General features: G+C 34.9%; 1 protein-coding gene across 3 annotated transcripts in view; it reads left to right on the plus strand.

Moving 5' to 3' along the window:
* The window catches only part of FOCAD (focadhesin), a 362,553-nt gene that overhangs the window by 295,521 nt on the left and 48,800 nt on the right, over window positions 1–18,232 (plus strand). For all 3 annotated transcript variants that reach the window (XR_012472869.1, XM_074208785.1, XM_074208786.1), the window contains 4 exons: window positions 100–338; window positions 5,316–5,405; window positions 13,889–14,036; window positions 15,998–16,117. Coding sequence is in view for 2 of the 3 variants with exons in the window: in XM_074208785.1 (XP_074064886.1) it covers window positions 100–338; window positions 5,316–5,405; window positions 13,889–14,036; window positions 15,998–16,117 (597 nt within the window). In the remaining variant the exon portion in view is untranslated. The remainder of the gene's footprint in view (window positions 1–99; window positions 339–5,315; window positions 5,406–13,888; window positions 14,037–15,997; window positions 16,118–18,232) is intronic.

Raw genomic sequence — 18,232 nt, forward strand, 5'->3', positions numbered from 1 at the left:
AACTAACCTAACTTCTTTTTTTTTCTTTTTCCTTCCTTCCTTTCTCCTTCCCTCTTCCTTTCCTTTTTTTCTTCCTTCCTTTCTTCTTTTTTATCCTAGAAATCCTATTCAGGTGAAAACACAGCAAGTGCCATTGCTCGTTCCTGTGCTGCCATGGCTTTGTCCCTCCTTGTGCCAGTTTTTATTGTGTCTTGCAAGGAGAAGGTGGAAGAAGTCTTGAGTATGCTGACTGCTAGGTTACCTGGGAAACCAAGTGCAGATGAATCTCAAGCTGTTCAAATCCACATGGGCCTTGCTTTGGGCATGTTTATCTCTCGTTTGTGTGAGGAGAAAGTCAGGTATGGATGATTCTAATACTGCTGCCATTTATTATTTGTGTATATTTTGTTGTTTGGGGTGGAGTGGAGCAGGCAGTAGTTTGCTCTAGTTCTGTGATTTCATCAGAGTCAAGAATCTGTATTTGGAAACTCCCTTCATGAACGTCAATCAATAACTTACTTGTAACTTAAGTTGTAGAGTCTACATACACCTAATAGTTGAGTGATAAAGTTGGTTTTACATAGGAATTAAGAAATTCAAATATTTAGTGAATATGAGAAGAGGTTTTTCCAAGCCTTAAAAAATTAGGCAGTGTGACATACAAATAATGTTGGGCATGGAGTCAGAAGGATCAGACTCCAAATCCATCTCTGACATGTAACTGTGATTTGGGGCAAGTCACCTCTGTGTGTCAGAGGCAACTCTCCAGGGGCTGTCTTCAGTATCAGACAGATTGTTGTCTGTGTTGTTGGAGTACTTGCTGTGTGCTGATGTTATCACAGATCTTAACAATTTCAAAGTGATTTTATTTTCTAGCCGTGAAATTAGTAGCAAGAGTCATAATCATTTGTTTTTATGGTTTCCTCCCTCCTTTCCTTCCTCCCTCCCTCCCTCCCCTCCCTTTCCTCCCTCCCTTCTCTCACTTTCTTCCCTTTCCTCACTTTCTTCCCTTCCCTCCCTCCTTCCCTCCCTCCCTCCTTCCTTCCCCCTCCATTTCTCTTGCTTTTCAAACTAGTTCTGTGATTTCTTTCATATAGAGAACTCTTAGTGAACAATTTATTGTACTCAGGGTCAATACTTTCTCTTTTTTTTCCTTTGTCTTTAATACATCTTTTATTTATTTTTCCAATTACAGACAGTGGTAGTTTCTATCAATCATTTTTTTGGCAAGACTTTGAGTTTTACAGTTTTGCTCCCCCGCAACAGAAAGCAATCCAGTATAGGTTTTACATTTATAACCATGCTAAACAGAGATTGAAATTGAGCATGTTGTGAGAGAAGACGCAGATCCAAACAGAAGAAAGAAAACATGAAAGATAATAAAATTACATAATGCATAATATACATAAGAAAACTTTTAAAAATTGAAGGTAAAAACTTCACAGTTCCTTCTCTGGCTATAGATGATATTTTTCCATCAAAAGTGCCTCAAAATTGTCTTTGATTATTGTACTGCTGAAATGAGGTTGATCATCACCCCATCTTGTTGTTAGTGTATACAGTGTTCTGGTTTTACTCATTTCACTCAGCATCAGTTCTTTCAGCAAATCTTTCCAGGCTTTTCTGAAATCCATCCCTCATGATTTCCTATAGAACAATAGTGTTCATCACATACATACATATATACCACACTTTGTTCAGTCATTGCCCAATTGATAAGTATCCCCTCAATTTCCAATTCTTTGCCATTATGAAAAGAGCTGCTTTGAATATTTTTGTACTTGTGGGATTTTTACCCCTTTTCGTGATCTCTTCAGGATCCAAACCCAGTGGAGTTATTGCTGAATCACAGGGTATGCATGTTTTTATTGCTCTTTGGACATAATTGCAAACTGCTTTCCAGAATGGTTGGATCAGTTCATAACTCTACCAACAATACATCAGTGTTCCAGTTTTCCCACATTCCCTCCAACATTGATCATTTTCCTTTCTAGTCAGCTCTCTTCAAAGGAACTTTTTAGAAAGTTCCTTGATATGCTGCTGAAAAAGTTATATGACTTCTCCAGGCAGGATCATGTAACTAGAGTGTGTTTGAGGCAGGAACTTGAACTCAGGTTTTCTCAGGTTCCTGTGGGGCCAGCTATCTCTCTACTTTTCCATGCTACCTCTCTCTTTTGTTTTGTTTATTTGTTTTTGGTCATGTCCAGTTCTTTGTAATCCCATTTGGGTTTTCTTGGCAAAGATACTGGAGCTGTTTTTTATTTCCTTCTCTAGTTCATTTTACAGATGAGGAAACTGAGGCAAATAGGGTTAAGTGATCTGCCTAAGATCACAAAGTTAGTGTCTGAGACCAGATTTGAAATCAGAAAGAGGAGCATTCCATCTACTTTGCCACCTTGCTGCCCCTTTCTTTAAGACCTTTTAAAACATAATATCTTAAGATTAAAACTAACTCATTTCTGGGCAGCCAGTTTTACTTTGATGTTTACTACTATAGGATGATGCCCATTGACTTATAACCAAAGAGAATTGTGTTCTTATTGTTCAGAACTAATGACCTTAGATTAGACCTTGGTTCATATAGTGAACCTTTTGCTTTTTCATTAGCTTGCTTTGGTTTGTATTTGCAAGATATCTTGGGAAAGGTTACCAGGAAGCAGTCTTCCAGAGATAAAATATTACAGTAGCCAGCATTTATTTAGTGCTTTAATGTTTGCAAAACACTTTACAAATATTATTTCATTTTATCCTCATCATGACTTGGGGGTTAGGGGCATAAATACCAATTTTAAAAATGAGAATACTGATGCCTTCAGATTACATGAGTTGCATTGAGTCATGCAACCTCTAGGTGTCTAAGACAGTATTTGAATTCAGGACTTTTTGCCCTGTATTCTATCTTGTATCATCTTTGACTTCTCATTTTTAGCATGATCACAGATTTTACACAAAATTGGCTCCAAAGTTCATGTGTTTCCCTTGCTTAAAAGAGTCTTTCTTTTCATTCTAAATTCTCTATGTTAGTAATAATTTTCTAATTGGAAATGTGATGTTTAATTCCAATTTTCTAATTTCTTGGAGTAATATAAAGGACCTACCTTTCAGTTCTAAATTTTTTAATCTTCTTTTGTTGTTGTTTTTGCAAGGCAGTGGGGTTAAGTGACTTGCCCTAGGTCACACTAAGTAATTCTTAAGTGTTTGAGGCTGGATTTGAACTCAGGTCCTCCTGATTCCCAGGCTGGTGCTCTATCTACTGCACCACCTAACTACCCCATAATTTTTTTTAAACTTCTTTATAAAAAATGAATAGAACAATTTGAAGTTTGTACTTAGCTATACAGATATCACAAAATGATTTCACTTTTCTAAAGGCAGAAAGCTTTGAAGGCTATTGTCTATGCACAATTGCTCAGTAATATCAAATTATCTACCTTTTGGTTCAAATATATTTTTAACCCTCTTTATATAAAATGAATAAGACAATTTGGAGTTTGTAGTTAGTTGTACATATTTATTTATGTATAAAATCTCATTATTCTAAAGACAGAAAATTTCAAAGTCTGTTATTTTATGCATAATTTTTCAGTAATATTAAAAAAAACTGCTTGAAAGCCAAAGTTGCCTCTTGAGTGAAAAGGGTTAGAACACAATGTTAACTATCAGGGACAAAAGTCAATTTCATATAAAGATAGTTGTGGCAACAGGGCAGCTTTTTCTCTGAATATTGAGGGTTGTCTCAATGAAAGAAGACCCCTTAAAATTTAAGTACTGTTCTGAAATTTATTTAGAAAAGTATCCACATTGGACTCTGAAATGTTGCTCCAGAATCTCCTGAGGCTATCAGTTGATTGCAAATAGGCTTTGCCAATTGGACCCCTTGAGAATTCATTTAGAATGCTCAACAATGACTTATTCCAAAAAAAAACCCCTTAAGATTTATTTAATTCTTAGTTAAGGATATTGAAAGTGAGTAGAAACTGAAATGGGGGTCTTCTGCTGAAAAATGAAATTCCTTGCCTACAGCAAAATCATCTGTTTCTTAGCCTGTGAATAAATTATTAAAAATACATCCTAATTGACTTTGTAAGTGATAAATTATAGTGAGGGTGGTAGGCAAGCTTAAGAGTAAAGCTGAAGGGACCCCTTGACAATACAGGTGTTAATGAAAAAATCCAATTTCCTGACTAGAAGATGGCAGTAAAAAATTAATTTTAGATTTTGAATTACCAGGGATGACTTAATATTCATCAATACTGTTCTTGGAACCACTATTATTTGACTTTCAAGAAGTTGAAAAGTAGAGAGTTAGATAGGTTATTTCAATTTTTACTTTCTCCTCATTTTTCTAAGACTTGTTAAGACCTATTAATTTATTAGATATATTAAAAATTGAAATTGGTATTAGTAAGTTTTAAAGGGGAGTGGGTTTGGGGAATGGTAGCCTAGGAAGGCTGGCAGATTTCCAATAGTATTTCACTTACAGGCTTAAAAGTTCATTTCTTGGTTTTCAAATTTCAATGATTTGAAACTGAATAAACAGCTCCCCTCTCCTCAAACTGGAGAAGTTGAGCAAAATTAAGAGAGCTTGAGGGTTTATTGGACTATGTGAAACAAAAAGATACTACAGGGTATATTGGAAAGAGGACTGATCTCATAGTTGAGAAAGACCTAGGTTCAAGTCCTTTTTCTAATAAAGACCAACTGAGTGACCTTGAAGAAATCTCTCACTAATTGCTCCCAAGAACTGAAGAAATCACAGGTCTAATTTGAGAGGAAGGGAGGGAGGGAGGGAGGAAGGAAGGAAGGAAGGAAGGAAGGAAGGAAGGAAGGAAGGAAGGAAGGAAGGAAGGAAGGAAGGAATCATGGAATCATGGAAAGAATCATGGAAGGAAGCATGGAATCATAAAAGCAGGTAGTAATGACTTCTTATTCATTTCATAGTTGTAAAAATAAATTCATTTTGAAATTTTTAAGATGTATGTTTTCAGTGGCACGGGGTTACCTTCTACCATCACACAAACTGCAATTTGTCTGATAGGAGATAAGAGTCAGTTGCCTCTATCACTTAGAGGATGAGGGACTTGCCTGGAATTATATAGATCAATAAGCCCAGTAAAGTCCAGATGGATTTATGCTTCCTTTATGATTTCTCTTTCCTAGATTTTTATTCAATAGAAAAAAAAATATATATATATATATATAAACATTTTAGGTCTTCCAAAAGAGCACTGATAATAAATTGAAATATGTAAGGAATATTATGGTGGTGGAATGATTTTCAATGATTTTCTCTCTGTCTCTTCCCCCCCCCCCCCCCTTTTGCTACCCCTTTTCAGTGATGTCTCTGGTCAACAGTTGAACCTTCTTCTGATGACATCTTTGGATGCTTTGGAAAATTGCTGCTTTGATACCAGTCTTGAATACAAGTATGTTATTTCTATTTTGACTACATCAAAAATTCAGTTCTGAGAATCCCCATGCCACTATAGTTTTGCATATTACAGTAAAATTTTTATAGGAGTTTGTCATTATGAGGAAATTATAATACTTCCCTTTTATCAATTTTTATAGTATAATAACTAATACATAGGGTCCATATACAAAAAGATTTGTATTTTGTAGAGAGGAATACAGAACTTTATTTTAACTAAAATTTCTTATAATCCCTTCCCCTCCTTCTGGGGGAAAAATATCTTTTCACTCAAAAGTACTTACTGCATCTTTGTATTTCAAAAATGGATTCTTTAATACTATTCCCTGGGGACTGTGCACACATAATCTGGCCTTTTTAAAAGTTTGAATTTTTTTCAATCTTTAGTTTATAAAAATAGATTGTAGAGGATTAAAATAGGAGGAAATCCTAAATTATCATAGGTTCTCAGCAAATCCCCAAGATTACCATTCAAAAATTTATTAAATTCTAATCAAGATGGAGTGATATAAAATGGAGTTAAATCAAGGAATTCCTTCTCTTTCAGAGCTTTCAGCCTAGATAAAAATCATGTGAACTAGCAAATTAAGGTCAGAATAAGTAATGGAAAAATAAATAAATTTGGATTTTAGTTGTGAGGAAAGTGGTTGAGTGTTTTGTGACTGAGTGGTAATTGTAAGGCCATGCTTAGATGGAGTTAAAATTGGGAAAACTGTCATTTCTCTTCCAGTTTTGATTGGAAAGATTCAGTGGAAGACTTGGAATTTTAGGGATTGTTTGAATAAGGGTAAAGAGTAGAAACTTCATGAACATAGCAGGTAAGGTTATTTAAAGGTTATTCTTTGGCATGAGGGAAATCTCTCAAGTTTAGGAAGTTGGATTTGAGAGCATAAGATTTATTGCAAAAAGGACCTTTAGTGCAGCTTCTCTTTTACTGTACCACACTGAAGAGTATTGAATAAATATACTTGAGCATAGTAGGATTTGAGTCTTCATAAGGATTGCTTTTTAAGAATTTATTTGTAGATTCAGACCATCAGGATATTTTGCGACTCAAAGTACTTGGTTCAATTTTACATTTCACATGTGGCATCTTATAAATTGAGTTTCTTGGGGAATATGTGCATAGCATTTGAAATTTCCAAGATCTGCTTATTTTGTTTAACTCACATAGAAGTCTTCATAGTGTCACATGTATAATACAATGATTTGTAAAGCTGAAATGCTTTTCTGCATATTAGAATGTGAATTGACATGTGTCCTTGACAAATGTCTGCTATGGTTTATATCTTCTATGAAAATTTGAGTTCAAATCCAACAAAGGTCTTTTAATAAGTCATTCTACAAACATACCTGCTTAATATATACAAGGCACTATAATAAGAAATCAAGATATAAAGAAAGACGAAAATGGTCTCTGACCTCAGGAAGCTTACTGAGATGACCTCTTCTAGTAGGAGAGGCTTTATCCAAACAACCATGTACCTGCAAGATAGATGCAAAGCAGATGGAAGATCTCAGAGGATACAACTGGCATTTTCATTTTCAGAGCATCACACTGAATGCTAGTGAATAGGCAATTAGTTGATCTTGATTTTACATGCACATATATATATATATATATATATAGATATAGATATAGATATATATGTATGTATAGATATATGTATATGTATGTATGCACTTTTCATATGCATGTATACAAATGTATTTGGATATTATAATGTATATAGTAAACCATATAATATAGTGTAAAGTTGTGTTTAGGGAAGACATGACTAAGAACAATTTAAAACTTGATACTCTGATTTTTTGTTTTTTTCCATTAAAAAAGGATAGTCTACCACACTTTGGGCCATTTGAATTCTACTCAACTGAGGCTGCAGGTCTTGATAAGCTGAGGGTAGCTGAGCATGTTTCCCCTTGTGTGAGTGATTCTATAAGAATCCAGAAAGATCTTTTCTTTAGTGAGAGCGCAGATAGATTTAATAGACTTGAGTAAGGAGGAGAGAGTGATTTCAGAATTCACCCGAGGCAAATTTGGCATGCTTCAGTAGACTGCTCTTGCTGCCATTTCTTAGCACCTGGGCTTGCCACTAGTTGTAGTTCTATGGCTTATATCTTACTGCCATCTACTGGAAACTTAATGTGATACTGTTAGTGCAGTTATACCCTTTGGTTCTGAATGGAAAAAAAGAGTTCTATCAGGTTTGAGGTCTTGCTACTCTTAACAGTAAGAACCACAACTGGGCCCGGTGGGGTGAGACCCTCTGCCCTGCACCAGACTCATTCCTGGGGGAACTCTGCTCCTGAGCTGAGATGCCCCCTGCCCCCTTTCTTATTCTTATGTTCCCTACACTTCTGCTCCAGGACTTGGGACTGATTTTATTTACCACACCTCCCTGAATGGTCTCTAAACCTGGACATGTCCTTCTCAGCCTTGATATCTATTTGCTTAAGATCAGGAAATATCAATCACAAAAGGGGCAGCCCAAAACCTAGGATCAGGTTCACCTGGACATGGTGTTTGGTTGTTATGAGTTTGGTGGCTCACTGTTTTTAAGTTACTTGCCAAATGAAAAAAAAAAAACTAGGAAAAAACAGCACCAGTGGCGATCACTTCCTTTTTCAGGGTCCACTGAATCTGTTTTTTCTAGTTTAGCAGCCAATAGAGGATTACTTTGTCATCTCCCAAGTACCAAGCCTTGCTCAACTCTGAGTCACACGCAGAACCAAATGGAAACAGCCGGGGGTTAGGTCATCCCCCAAACACCCAAGTTCTGAACTAACACATGGACTCTGCCAGATTTAGAAAGGGTACTTCTGCACATGCTCTGTTCTGTCTCTGTACTATCAGATGAATTGAGCATATTTTAGTTAATTCCTTATTGAGCCTTTACATAGATATTTTGTTGGTTTATTTCCCAAAAGTCAGAGGATTAGATAGATCTTCAGATTCTTGCCTTCATTTTGGAAAAAGTTTTGATATTGTGTCATACGATATTAACTATGCCTACATATGAAGATTATACAGTAATATCAGCCCTTAGAATTCTTTTGTACAAATGAGGTTTTTAACGGACCAAACTGACCAATTAAATAGTTACTGGCATATTATTTGGTACAGTTTGAGACTTGGATCCTTGTTATTGTTAATTAGTATTTTTATAGAACACTCAAATCAGCAATCATAAGGTCCATAATTGTCTATTTAATGTGCTTTATCTGACCATATTTTGTGCTTTCTAAGATGCTCATTCATCAACACATAGCTGTTCTTTGTTCTTGTGGGACAGAGACATCTGGGAACAAAATCAATCCAAGTTGTGTGTGGTCTGAAAAAATTGGAAACTGAGGATGGAAACAGACAGCTGGGTATTAATGTTAAACCAAAAGCCTTGAGACAAAAATAAAGGCCTTAGGTGTCAGGGAACTTGAAATTAGGCAGGATTAACTCAGAAATCAAGATTTGTGGCTATTCTCCTGTCATACCTTATGAACACAGCTTTTAAGCGAAAGGGGCACAACTTAGAAGGTCTAAATAAACATAACAATAGTCTATTCATTATAGTTGTATTAATGAATGAATTATTTCATAGGAGACTATGAGAAGAGGCATAATTTGTTGAATTTTAGGCAAATAATATAAAAAATGTATTTTTAGAAGTAAGTCTTAGGCCAGATATGCGTATGGAGATACTGGAAATTTCATATGGAGATAATGGAAATTTCAATATAAATCTCTTCTGTATTTTTTGTAGCACAGAACATATAATGGACATTTAGTAGTTTGTAGAGAAGTGAAATACTTTTTTTCCTAGGGTGGTGTTTCTGATGGTGTTTTCTTAAACCTCTGGGATTCTACACAGGTAGTACAAGTAGTTCCAGGAAGACACTTTAATGGTACTTAAAGACTATCCTTTGATTACTGAGGGAATAGCACTTGATGTTAAGATATTTGGATCAATTCCCTGTTCATTTTGGATATCATACTTTTATTGGTGTTATTTAATATATTTTCCTAATTCCATTGTTTCTCTTCTGATATTGTCTACTATTGATTTTATTTGTGAAAAGCTTTTAAATTTTATGTAGTCTAAATTGCTTAGTTTATATTTTATGATTTCCTTTGATTAGTCATTCTTCCCTGAGCCATAATTTTTACATTTGATCTCATTATGAATTTTTTGATTCAGGCTGCAGTATCCATTTTAAACATATTGTTATTATATGGTGCAAGATATTGGACTAAACTAAATTTCTGCCAAATTGCTTTCTAGGTTTCTTAGAGTTATCAGAGCCCTTCCCCCCCAATACTTCATGCTCATGAATTTATCAAAAATGGAGCTGTTTTCACTTGTTTCTCTTTCTTCTTTAACCATACTATTTCATTAACTGACTTTTCCATTTGAGGTATGGATGTGTATATGGGTATGAGATTTCATTATATGGGGAAAATTCCATCCACCAACACCACTGACTAATTTCTACTTGCTCTGCAAACTACAGCCTTATAGAATTGTTCTGTACATTAGGTCAAATGACTTGCTCAAGGTCAAATAGTCAGTATTTGTGAGAGATGGGAACTGTCTGAAACCCCAAGGTTGACTTGACCATCCAGTACTCTTCTCTTAATTACCTTTGTTCATTTAAAAAATTAAAATACTTTTATTTTCTTCTCTGTTTCTTAATTAGCTCACTAATATTTTCATTTCAATTAGTATTATTAAAATTATAGTTCTTAGTTTTATTTATCCTATTCACAACATAACTTCAGTGAAGGAATGTGTAATATTATTACAAAATTTGAAGATGACCCAAAGGTAGGAGGGATAGATCAAATTAAAGTTTTAGAATCCAGAAAAATCTTTGTGGTCTACAATAATAAACCAGTGTAATAAGGTAGCATATATTAATATGAATATGGAGTTCCACAATTAGATCAGAAAATTAACTGAAAATCTAGATTTTGAAATATCTAACCTACAGTGCTTGCAAAAATATTCTGGGTTGTTCAATTGATTTCAAGCTCAGTCAGTTAATAAACAAGTGCTTACTGTTTACATAGTTCAGATGAGTTTCGACAATGGAGGTGATATGCTTTAATTTACCCTGATCCAATCATATCTAGAAGATAATGTTTCATTTTAGGAGTCACTGTTTAAGAAGATATTGACAAATTGAAACATATCCAGAGAATGTTATTGAAAATATGAGGAACTCATGGCATTTGAGAATCAGTTGAAAGAACTGAATATTTTTTTAGCTTGAAGAGAAAACAAGGCAAAAAGCATTATAATTCTGCTATCATTCCATAAGAGAGATTAGGCTTATTCTACTTGTTTTCAAGGATCAAAATTAGAAGGAGAGGTAGAAACTTCAAAGTTTTTTTTGTTTGTTTGTTTGTTTTTTTTAGTTTTTACAAGACAATGGGGTTAAGTGGCTTGCCCAAGGCCACACAGCTAGGTAATTAAGTGTCTGAGGCCGGATTTGAACCCAGGTATTCCTGACTCCTGGGCTGGTGCTCTATCCACTGCACCACCTAGCTGCCCTGAAACTTCAAAGATTGAGAGAAAATCCTACAAATAATTTGAGCCATCCAGAAGTATTAGTGTGATACCTCAGGCAGCAGTGGATTCCACTTCTTTGAATGTTTGAATACCTGCTTGTTGGACATTGTAGGTTCTGATCATTCTTTTTATTTCTTTTGGGTTTATTGTGATTTCATCTTACTCTTTTGTCATTTTGTCAATTTGATTTTGCCCTCTTTTTAATGAAATTGGATAAAGGTTTATAAATTTTGTTAATTTATGCAAAGAGCTAGCTTTTTGTTTCATTTATCACTGCTATTGACTTTTATTTGGTTAAAAGGTTTTAAGTGTTGGGGCAGCTAGGTGGTACAGTGGATAGAACACCGGCCCTAGAGTCAGGAGTACCTGGGTTCAAATCCAGCCTCAGACACTTAATAATTACCTAGCTGTGTGGCCTTGGGCAAGCCACTTAACCATTTGCCTTGCAAAAAAAAAAAAACCCTTAAAAAAAAGGTTTGAAGTGGTAGGGGGAAGCTAGGTGGTGCAGTGGAGCACTGACCCTGGAGTCAGGAGAACCTGAGTTCAAATGTGGCCTCAGATACTTAATTACCTAGCTGTATGACTGTGGGCAAGTCACTTTAACCCCATTGCCTCAAATTTTAATACAAGAAGAATACTTACTAAAGAAGCAATTTGAAGTTACAGACCCAAATTTTAACTATTCTTTAGTTTCTTTTGCAACCTGTCAAAGTATAATTACAATTTTATTTTTAACAGATTTAGTTCATTATTCCACAAGGGACAGTGTATTATAGTGAGCAGAGAACTAACCTCAGAGTTAGAAAGGATTAGTTCTAAATCTTGCTTCAAACATCTTAAGTTATAAATGCACAAGCCACTCTCTTGAGAGACTTCCTACCCTTCAAGTTACTTAGACCAATAAAATCCCCCCCCCCCCAAAAAAGTTCATCAGTTCAACTTTACTAAATAAAGTTCTTCATAATCCTTTCTTGCTTATCAGATGGTGGGAAATTCCAGCGACTAGAATCAGACTTTATTATTCAAATTTTTTCTTCATAAAATCTTGAAATTGTCCAATTAGGTAATATTACATATAAATAATTATGAAATATATGCATATGTAATATTTATCAAATTTTACATGACAGTTAATTTCCTTGGGCTGGAGAGTTACTTTTCTCATTTCTTATGCTTTTAGCTGCATTGATATGGAAGTCAAAAGTTGTTTTTTTCTTCCTAAATCTCAGAATAAAGGAAAGGGAGTTTTTGCAATCCGCATTAAGCAAGAGCCTTTAGCTCTTGTTTTTCACTGCAAAATGTAATTTGTCTCAAAAGTACGAAGCATTCAGATGTTAGATGGTGATTAAACCAGTTGCAAAAACATTATCTTAGTTGAGCTTGTTGTTTAATTCATGTAAATTCTAACAACAGTTGTGCTTCAGTAATGATGAACTGATGCATTGAGCTGTTTCTGAAGGATTTTTTGATTGCCAGATTGTTCTGAAATAGATACACTAAATTGAAACAAGAACATAACATTTTTGGATATGCCTTTTTCTGAAGTGTTTGATTGTTTGATTCTACAGAATCATGCCAGACACCAAGAGGGTGCCTTGGTCTGACATATGGAGCATAAGGCCAGGAATCAGAGGCTCATTTATTCTAGTGCTATAAAGGCAGTGTGTGACCTTGGGTGAGCTGCATTTCTGGGCTGTCAAACCTCCTACCTTGGGCTTCCTTTCACAAAATATTTAAAGCCTTCATTTTCAGAGACATCATGGGAAGTAACTTGTAACATAAAATTATTTTTTAAAGTATCTCAGTGTTTAAGGTAATTAGGTATTTTACTAGTTTAAAATTATATAGGGCATAAGTATTTTAAAGTAGATTATTGGAGAAATACTTTGAAAAATGTCCCCAAGCAGATGACTAAAGGAAAAATTGAGTCTTGTGATTGAGGAAGCTTAATAATGAGCTCATTTTTTTTTAACATTCAGTACTACTAGTGTTTACTTCATTCTCTTCATAGAGGATCATACCAGACTTGATAGAGTTGGAATCTGGAAGACTGAGTTCAAATTCTGTTTCATACATTTAATAAATCTAATCTTTAATAAGTCACAACTTCTGTCAGCCTCATGTTCTGTAAAGCTGTCACAATAAAAACACCTACTTAATAAACTTCTTATAAGGATCAGGTGAGTTAGCATGTAAAGTGCTTTGCTAATCTTAAAAACACTAAATAAATGCTAATTATTTTTCTTAGGACAAAAGGCATATTTGTAATTTCAGGAAAATAGAAGTATAAGATACAAAGTACTAGCAGAATTTCCATGTGGAATGACTTATGATAAACCCAAGTATTCTGTTCAATTACTTTACTGACACAGTGATAGTTAAAGAAGGCAAGTAAGGGGAATGATATATAGAGGAACTTATGACTTCTTCCATTTACACTTAATTTATAGTTGTTAAATATAATTAGAAAATACAAAGCATATAAGAAAAATGATAATGCCTTTTTTTCTTGTTGTGTTGCTCTCTTTCTCCTTTCAAGTTCAATTCAAATTTGACCTTCCATGAAGATTTCCTTGAACTTATACCTTTTCCATTTAGACTGTGGGAGGAGCAGGCGATAATGTATAGGGTTTAAAAAAATATGTACTTCTAAAGACTTCATTGCCTGAAATGATTTTGATCCTTTACAGAGGGCAACTCTTCTACCCCATATGTCTTCAAGCTCATACACAAAACTTTTCTGGCTTGTGTATAGTCTGCCAGAGCTTAACATTGTTCTCTTAGCCCCTACAAACATCAGAATTAGAATCCAGTCTACTTTCATACTATTCTAAGCATTATGAACTCCCCTAGTGAGAGTCTCTTAAATTTCTTGTGTTTGAAGTATGTTTTCTTCTTTTTCTCCAAGCACTGGTTGCATCCTGGGAGTAGGACTAGTTCTTTCCCTCATGAGCCACAGCAGTCAAACGGAGTCCCGGGTACATATTGCTACATCACTTCGAAAGCTCTCTGCCTACCTGGATGAGAGTGGGAACCAAAGCAGAACATTTCAAGAGGTAAGGGACTTAGAGTAACATTTTACTTGTTTTCTACTGCAAATGTTTTGCTTCTCTTACTTTAGTCATCTTGTTGCTTTCTCTGATATAAGAAAACATGAATCAATCACCAGGCTATGCCTTATTTTTATTTTTTTTTTAAGCTGTTTCACTCTTAAGATCAACTTAGCTTTAAATGTGACTGTTAAGATGAGAATCTTCATTGAAAGCAAAAACCTAAGTTAGCTTCCACCTGTATTTCTCCTCTAAGAAGAGTTATATTCAGACTGGAAGCTTAAAGTAACTTTTCAGAATTGTGCTAAAGTAAAAAATAAAACCACTACTACCTTATAAAAAGAAAAAAAGAAAAATTTAAGGCTGTGAATGAGCCAAAGTTACAACAAACCAAGTAATCATTAATTTTATGAAACTAGTTGTGAGAAATATCATGGGAATTCCTTTGCCACCCCACAAACAATGAATTCTCTATTGCATTGTGAAAACATTCCTAGTGGACTGCCCCATACATAACTTAGGTATAGGGATTGCAGTCCATGGGGCATACAGCCTGCATATGTTAACCATGTTTAGATGGAAAACTAATACTGGGATCCTGTAATGCCTGCCTCTGTTATACCCAGGTGGAACTAAAGAGCCTGTGCCATTCTCTTGGAGGAATAGGGGATGACCTCATGACCAGCCAGATTCCCCCCTCATTAAAGCAGGTTCTCTTTTATCCCAGACTGCCCCATGAGCTATTGATGAGTGCATAATGGTTTCTGTGTTTCCCTGGGTAGCTCCTCTGCTTTCAGCAATAGGGCTCTGTTGAATTGGTGAATTTCTTTGGGACACACAGGGTTGAAGTTTTGTTCTAGGACATGCACTCCATTTCCATTTTTAAAGGAGTGTAGGGGGTGATTTAATAATATTGTTTTTTAAGTGAAAGGAGACATTTTTCAGAAAGAGGAGCAATTTAACTAATAAATGAAAACAAGGTTTTCACAATTAAAGCAGCTGTCTTGCTGTTAATGTCTTTGTTTCTTTAGATCATTTCATTTATGAAGCCTCAAGTGAATTGTTAATTTTTTTTTCCCCTAGAATGTTGTCCAATTTTTAGCTTTAGAAATGAGGGAACTTTGTAGCACTGGAAAAATTATAAGCAGTAGCAAGTTTTCCATTTTATTTTGAATAGTCATTTAAAGAGTATTATAATAATAGAAACTATTGACTGTAGTAAATATAATCAGAGGAAGATTCCCCTGTTGCCTCCAGTTATAACTTGTTTGTAACCAATTATTATGCAAAAGCACAATCATTTTTCACCTTTAGCCTTACCTTGATTTACTTGTTCTCTGTTGACTTTAGAATTCTTTTTGATGACCATGACGTATTATTTAGTTATACTTTTTTTAGACTTAATGTTTTAATATTAGGATTATATGACTGAACTTGGGACTTATGTATGCATCCATCAAGTTTCATAGTACTGGCCCAATGTATTTGTTTATTATACAACACAAACATTGGATGCATCTTTTGGAGGATTCATGGGAGGTCTTGAGCAACATGGGTTGGGCTAGTTTGGATGGATGGTGATCGGTATCATTGGAGGGAATGCCTCCATCAGAGAGATCAGTTCCACTGAAGCATGTTGTGCATATTTATATATTAACCCAACCATGAAGAAAGATATTATGTGCCTAGGGCATAAAGGAAATCATACAGCAAACCAAAGAGGAAATTTAATATACCGTGTTCTGTCTTCTATTTCCCCCTCCCTGTTGCCTTTTTTTCTCTTTTTTTTGAAGGGTTCATAAAGTTCTTTATTTGTGAGGGAGTTCCATCACGGTTAGTCTCTTTAAAGTAATGGTTAGTCTCTTGTGTTCCCTTAGCCTACTGAGTTATTTGGCAGAATGTTTGTGAGAATTAATTTTAAGTTTTCTAGTCACCAATATCATTTTTTTCCCTTGTTCTTTCTTCAGGTCCTTGCCTATTCTCTCAGTTGTGTCTGCACCTCAGCTTTCAATGCGGGAATTATTGAGGCAGTCGAGGCTGAAGATATTTTGAATAAACTTCGGACTTTAGTTGAAAATAACCAACAGGTCATTGGATATATCCTGGATTCTTTCAGAATTATTCATTGTTTTGGGTGTCTGCCTTCATACACATTTTGAGCATCCTTGGGTGCTGAGGTTACAATGAAATCTTCTTAAATTCAGGAAATATCCAAGGAAGTTTCATTGCATTATTATAAGACTCCCCTGTTAGCACATTTTCCTGTGTATCCCAAAGTAAAGATTCTTAGCCTTTGTTGAGTCATAGACCCTTTTGACAATATGGTAAAGCCTATGGATCCATTCTCACAATATAGATTTTTAAATTCATTAAATAAAGTACATAGGATTACAAAGGAGCCCAATTAAAGAGAATTTCAGTCAGCAAAATTAAAAATTCACAGATTTCACCCTGAAATCTAACTATACTAAGGAGTCCATGTACCCCAGGTTAAGAACCAACATTCTAGACCCCCTTTTTTTACCTCTTAGTTTGACAGTTTTGCTGTCCTGATGCTTTCCTGTTAGTGTTTCTTCTAAAATGAGAGAATTCAAAGACCTTTCATGTTCCCAATCATTGCTTAAGAATTAAAAAAAAAAAACCCAACCCCAAAACAACTCAGATGAAAAGTTTTAAAATCTTAAATTCTTTGGTTGCAGAATATAAGAATTTGATAAAAAATTAGAATAATCTTAGGAAATAGAGCCAGAAGGGACTTGAATTGTTATTGCAGTCTATCTCATTTCACAGATGAAGATATGGACAAAGTGACTAAGTATTTTTAGGGTCCTGCGAATATCAAAGGTGACATTCAAATGCTAGTCTCTCAACACCTACTTCGTTGCTATTTTCATTATTATACACTGCAAGATTCTTCAGAATGTCTCTTAAAGCTGAGAGCTACCAGACTGTTTACATGAATAATTTTAAGTGTAAATAGCTTCAGTAGCTAATGATTGTATCATTACATCATAATCAGGTTTTAGAAGTACCTCATGTCTTCCTCAGGTCCATAATTTTAGTGTTTCCTTTCTCTTAGTATCACTAGATTTGGAATTAGAAGTTACCTTTGAAGTCATTTTGTATAACTTCTGCATTTTGCAGTTGAGAAAACTGAGGATTAGAGAAATTAGGTGACTTATTTTTTTGGTCACTCATACTGACACCACTGAAATTTTTACCTAGGACCTTATCCTCCAAATCCAGAACCTTTTTCAATGCACCCTGATGCCTTCCATTATTTAGATTTGTTGTTTGATTTTCTTCTTAAAGTCAAATTTAAAGAAAAATTGTTTGTATTTAAGATTTTAAAACTTCTATAGTATTTTAACACTTTGCTTATTAGATATGAAATAGATCCATTCTGGTTCCATTATATAGTGTTTCAAAGTCCTAATCAGAATTAATAGTGGTTATTGAAAGAGTTTGCTGATTTGCATCTTGAATTGAAGTCACTCTTTTTCATTTTACATCCGTGTGCCCATTCACCTACATACTCTGATTTTTGCAACAACAAAATGTTAAAGTATGCCCTTCAGGGTCACCCTGTGATTGCCATGGTCACCTCTCTTGAGAAATCCTGTGTAGGAATTAGCCTGCTTAGCAGAGCACACCCTACTAAGTTCTGTTCTGACCTTTTGAAGGCTTTGAGCTATTTAAACTCATTTGGTTCAGGCTTCTCTGACAGTGCAGTGTTACTTCCTGAAAACAGACTACTCAGTACAGTTAAATTCCTTGTTCTGAAGCTGTGTGGTTTCTGTTACAAACCAGAGTCCACCCTGTAAAGTCTGTTAACTGCTCATTTTCTCATCATTGTTCAATTGAATTGAACAAACATTTCTTAAGAACTTAGGAATGAATGATACATTTGTTGAGTGCTTGCTTTACTGAAAGCAAAAGCTGTTGATGCAAATAGGAAAATAAGACAATACTTGGCCTCAAGACACTTACATTCAAATGGTGAAAACAATAGATATGGAAAGTTTCAGCTGAAAGTCAGATGAAAGAGGTTCCATATTCCTTAAGGTGCTACAGCAAAAGAGCACTGTGCTGGGCCCCAGCTGTACACAAATGACAATAATACAGAAACACAATAGTCAGCTTACCATTGCTGGTCTGCAGGAAGTCATGAGGCAAAACTACACAGATAAGGAGAAATCAGA

This window comes from Macrotis lagotis, chromosome X, assembly GCF_037893015.1.
Source record: "Macrotis lagotis isolate mMagLag1 chromosome X, bilby.v1.9.chrom.fasta, whole genome shotgun sequence".
Taxonomy (NCBI): Eukaryota; Metazoa; Chordata; class Mammalia; order Peramelemorphia; family Peramelidae; genus Macrotis; species Macrotis lagotis.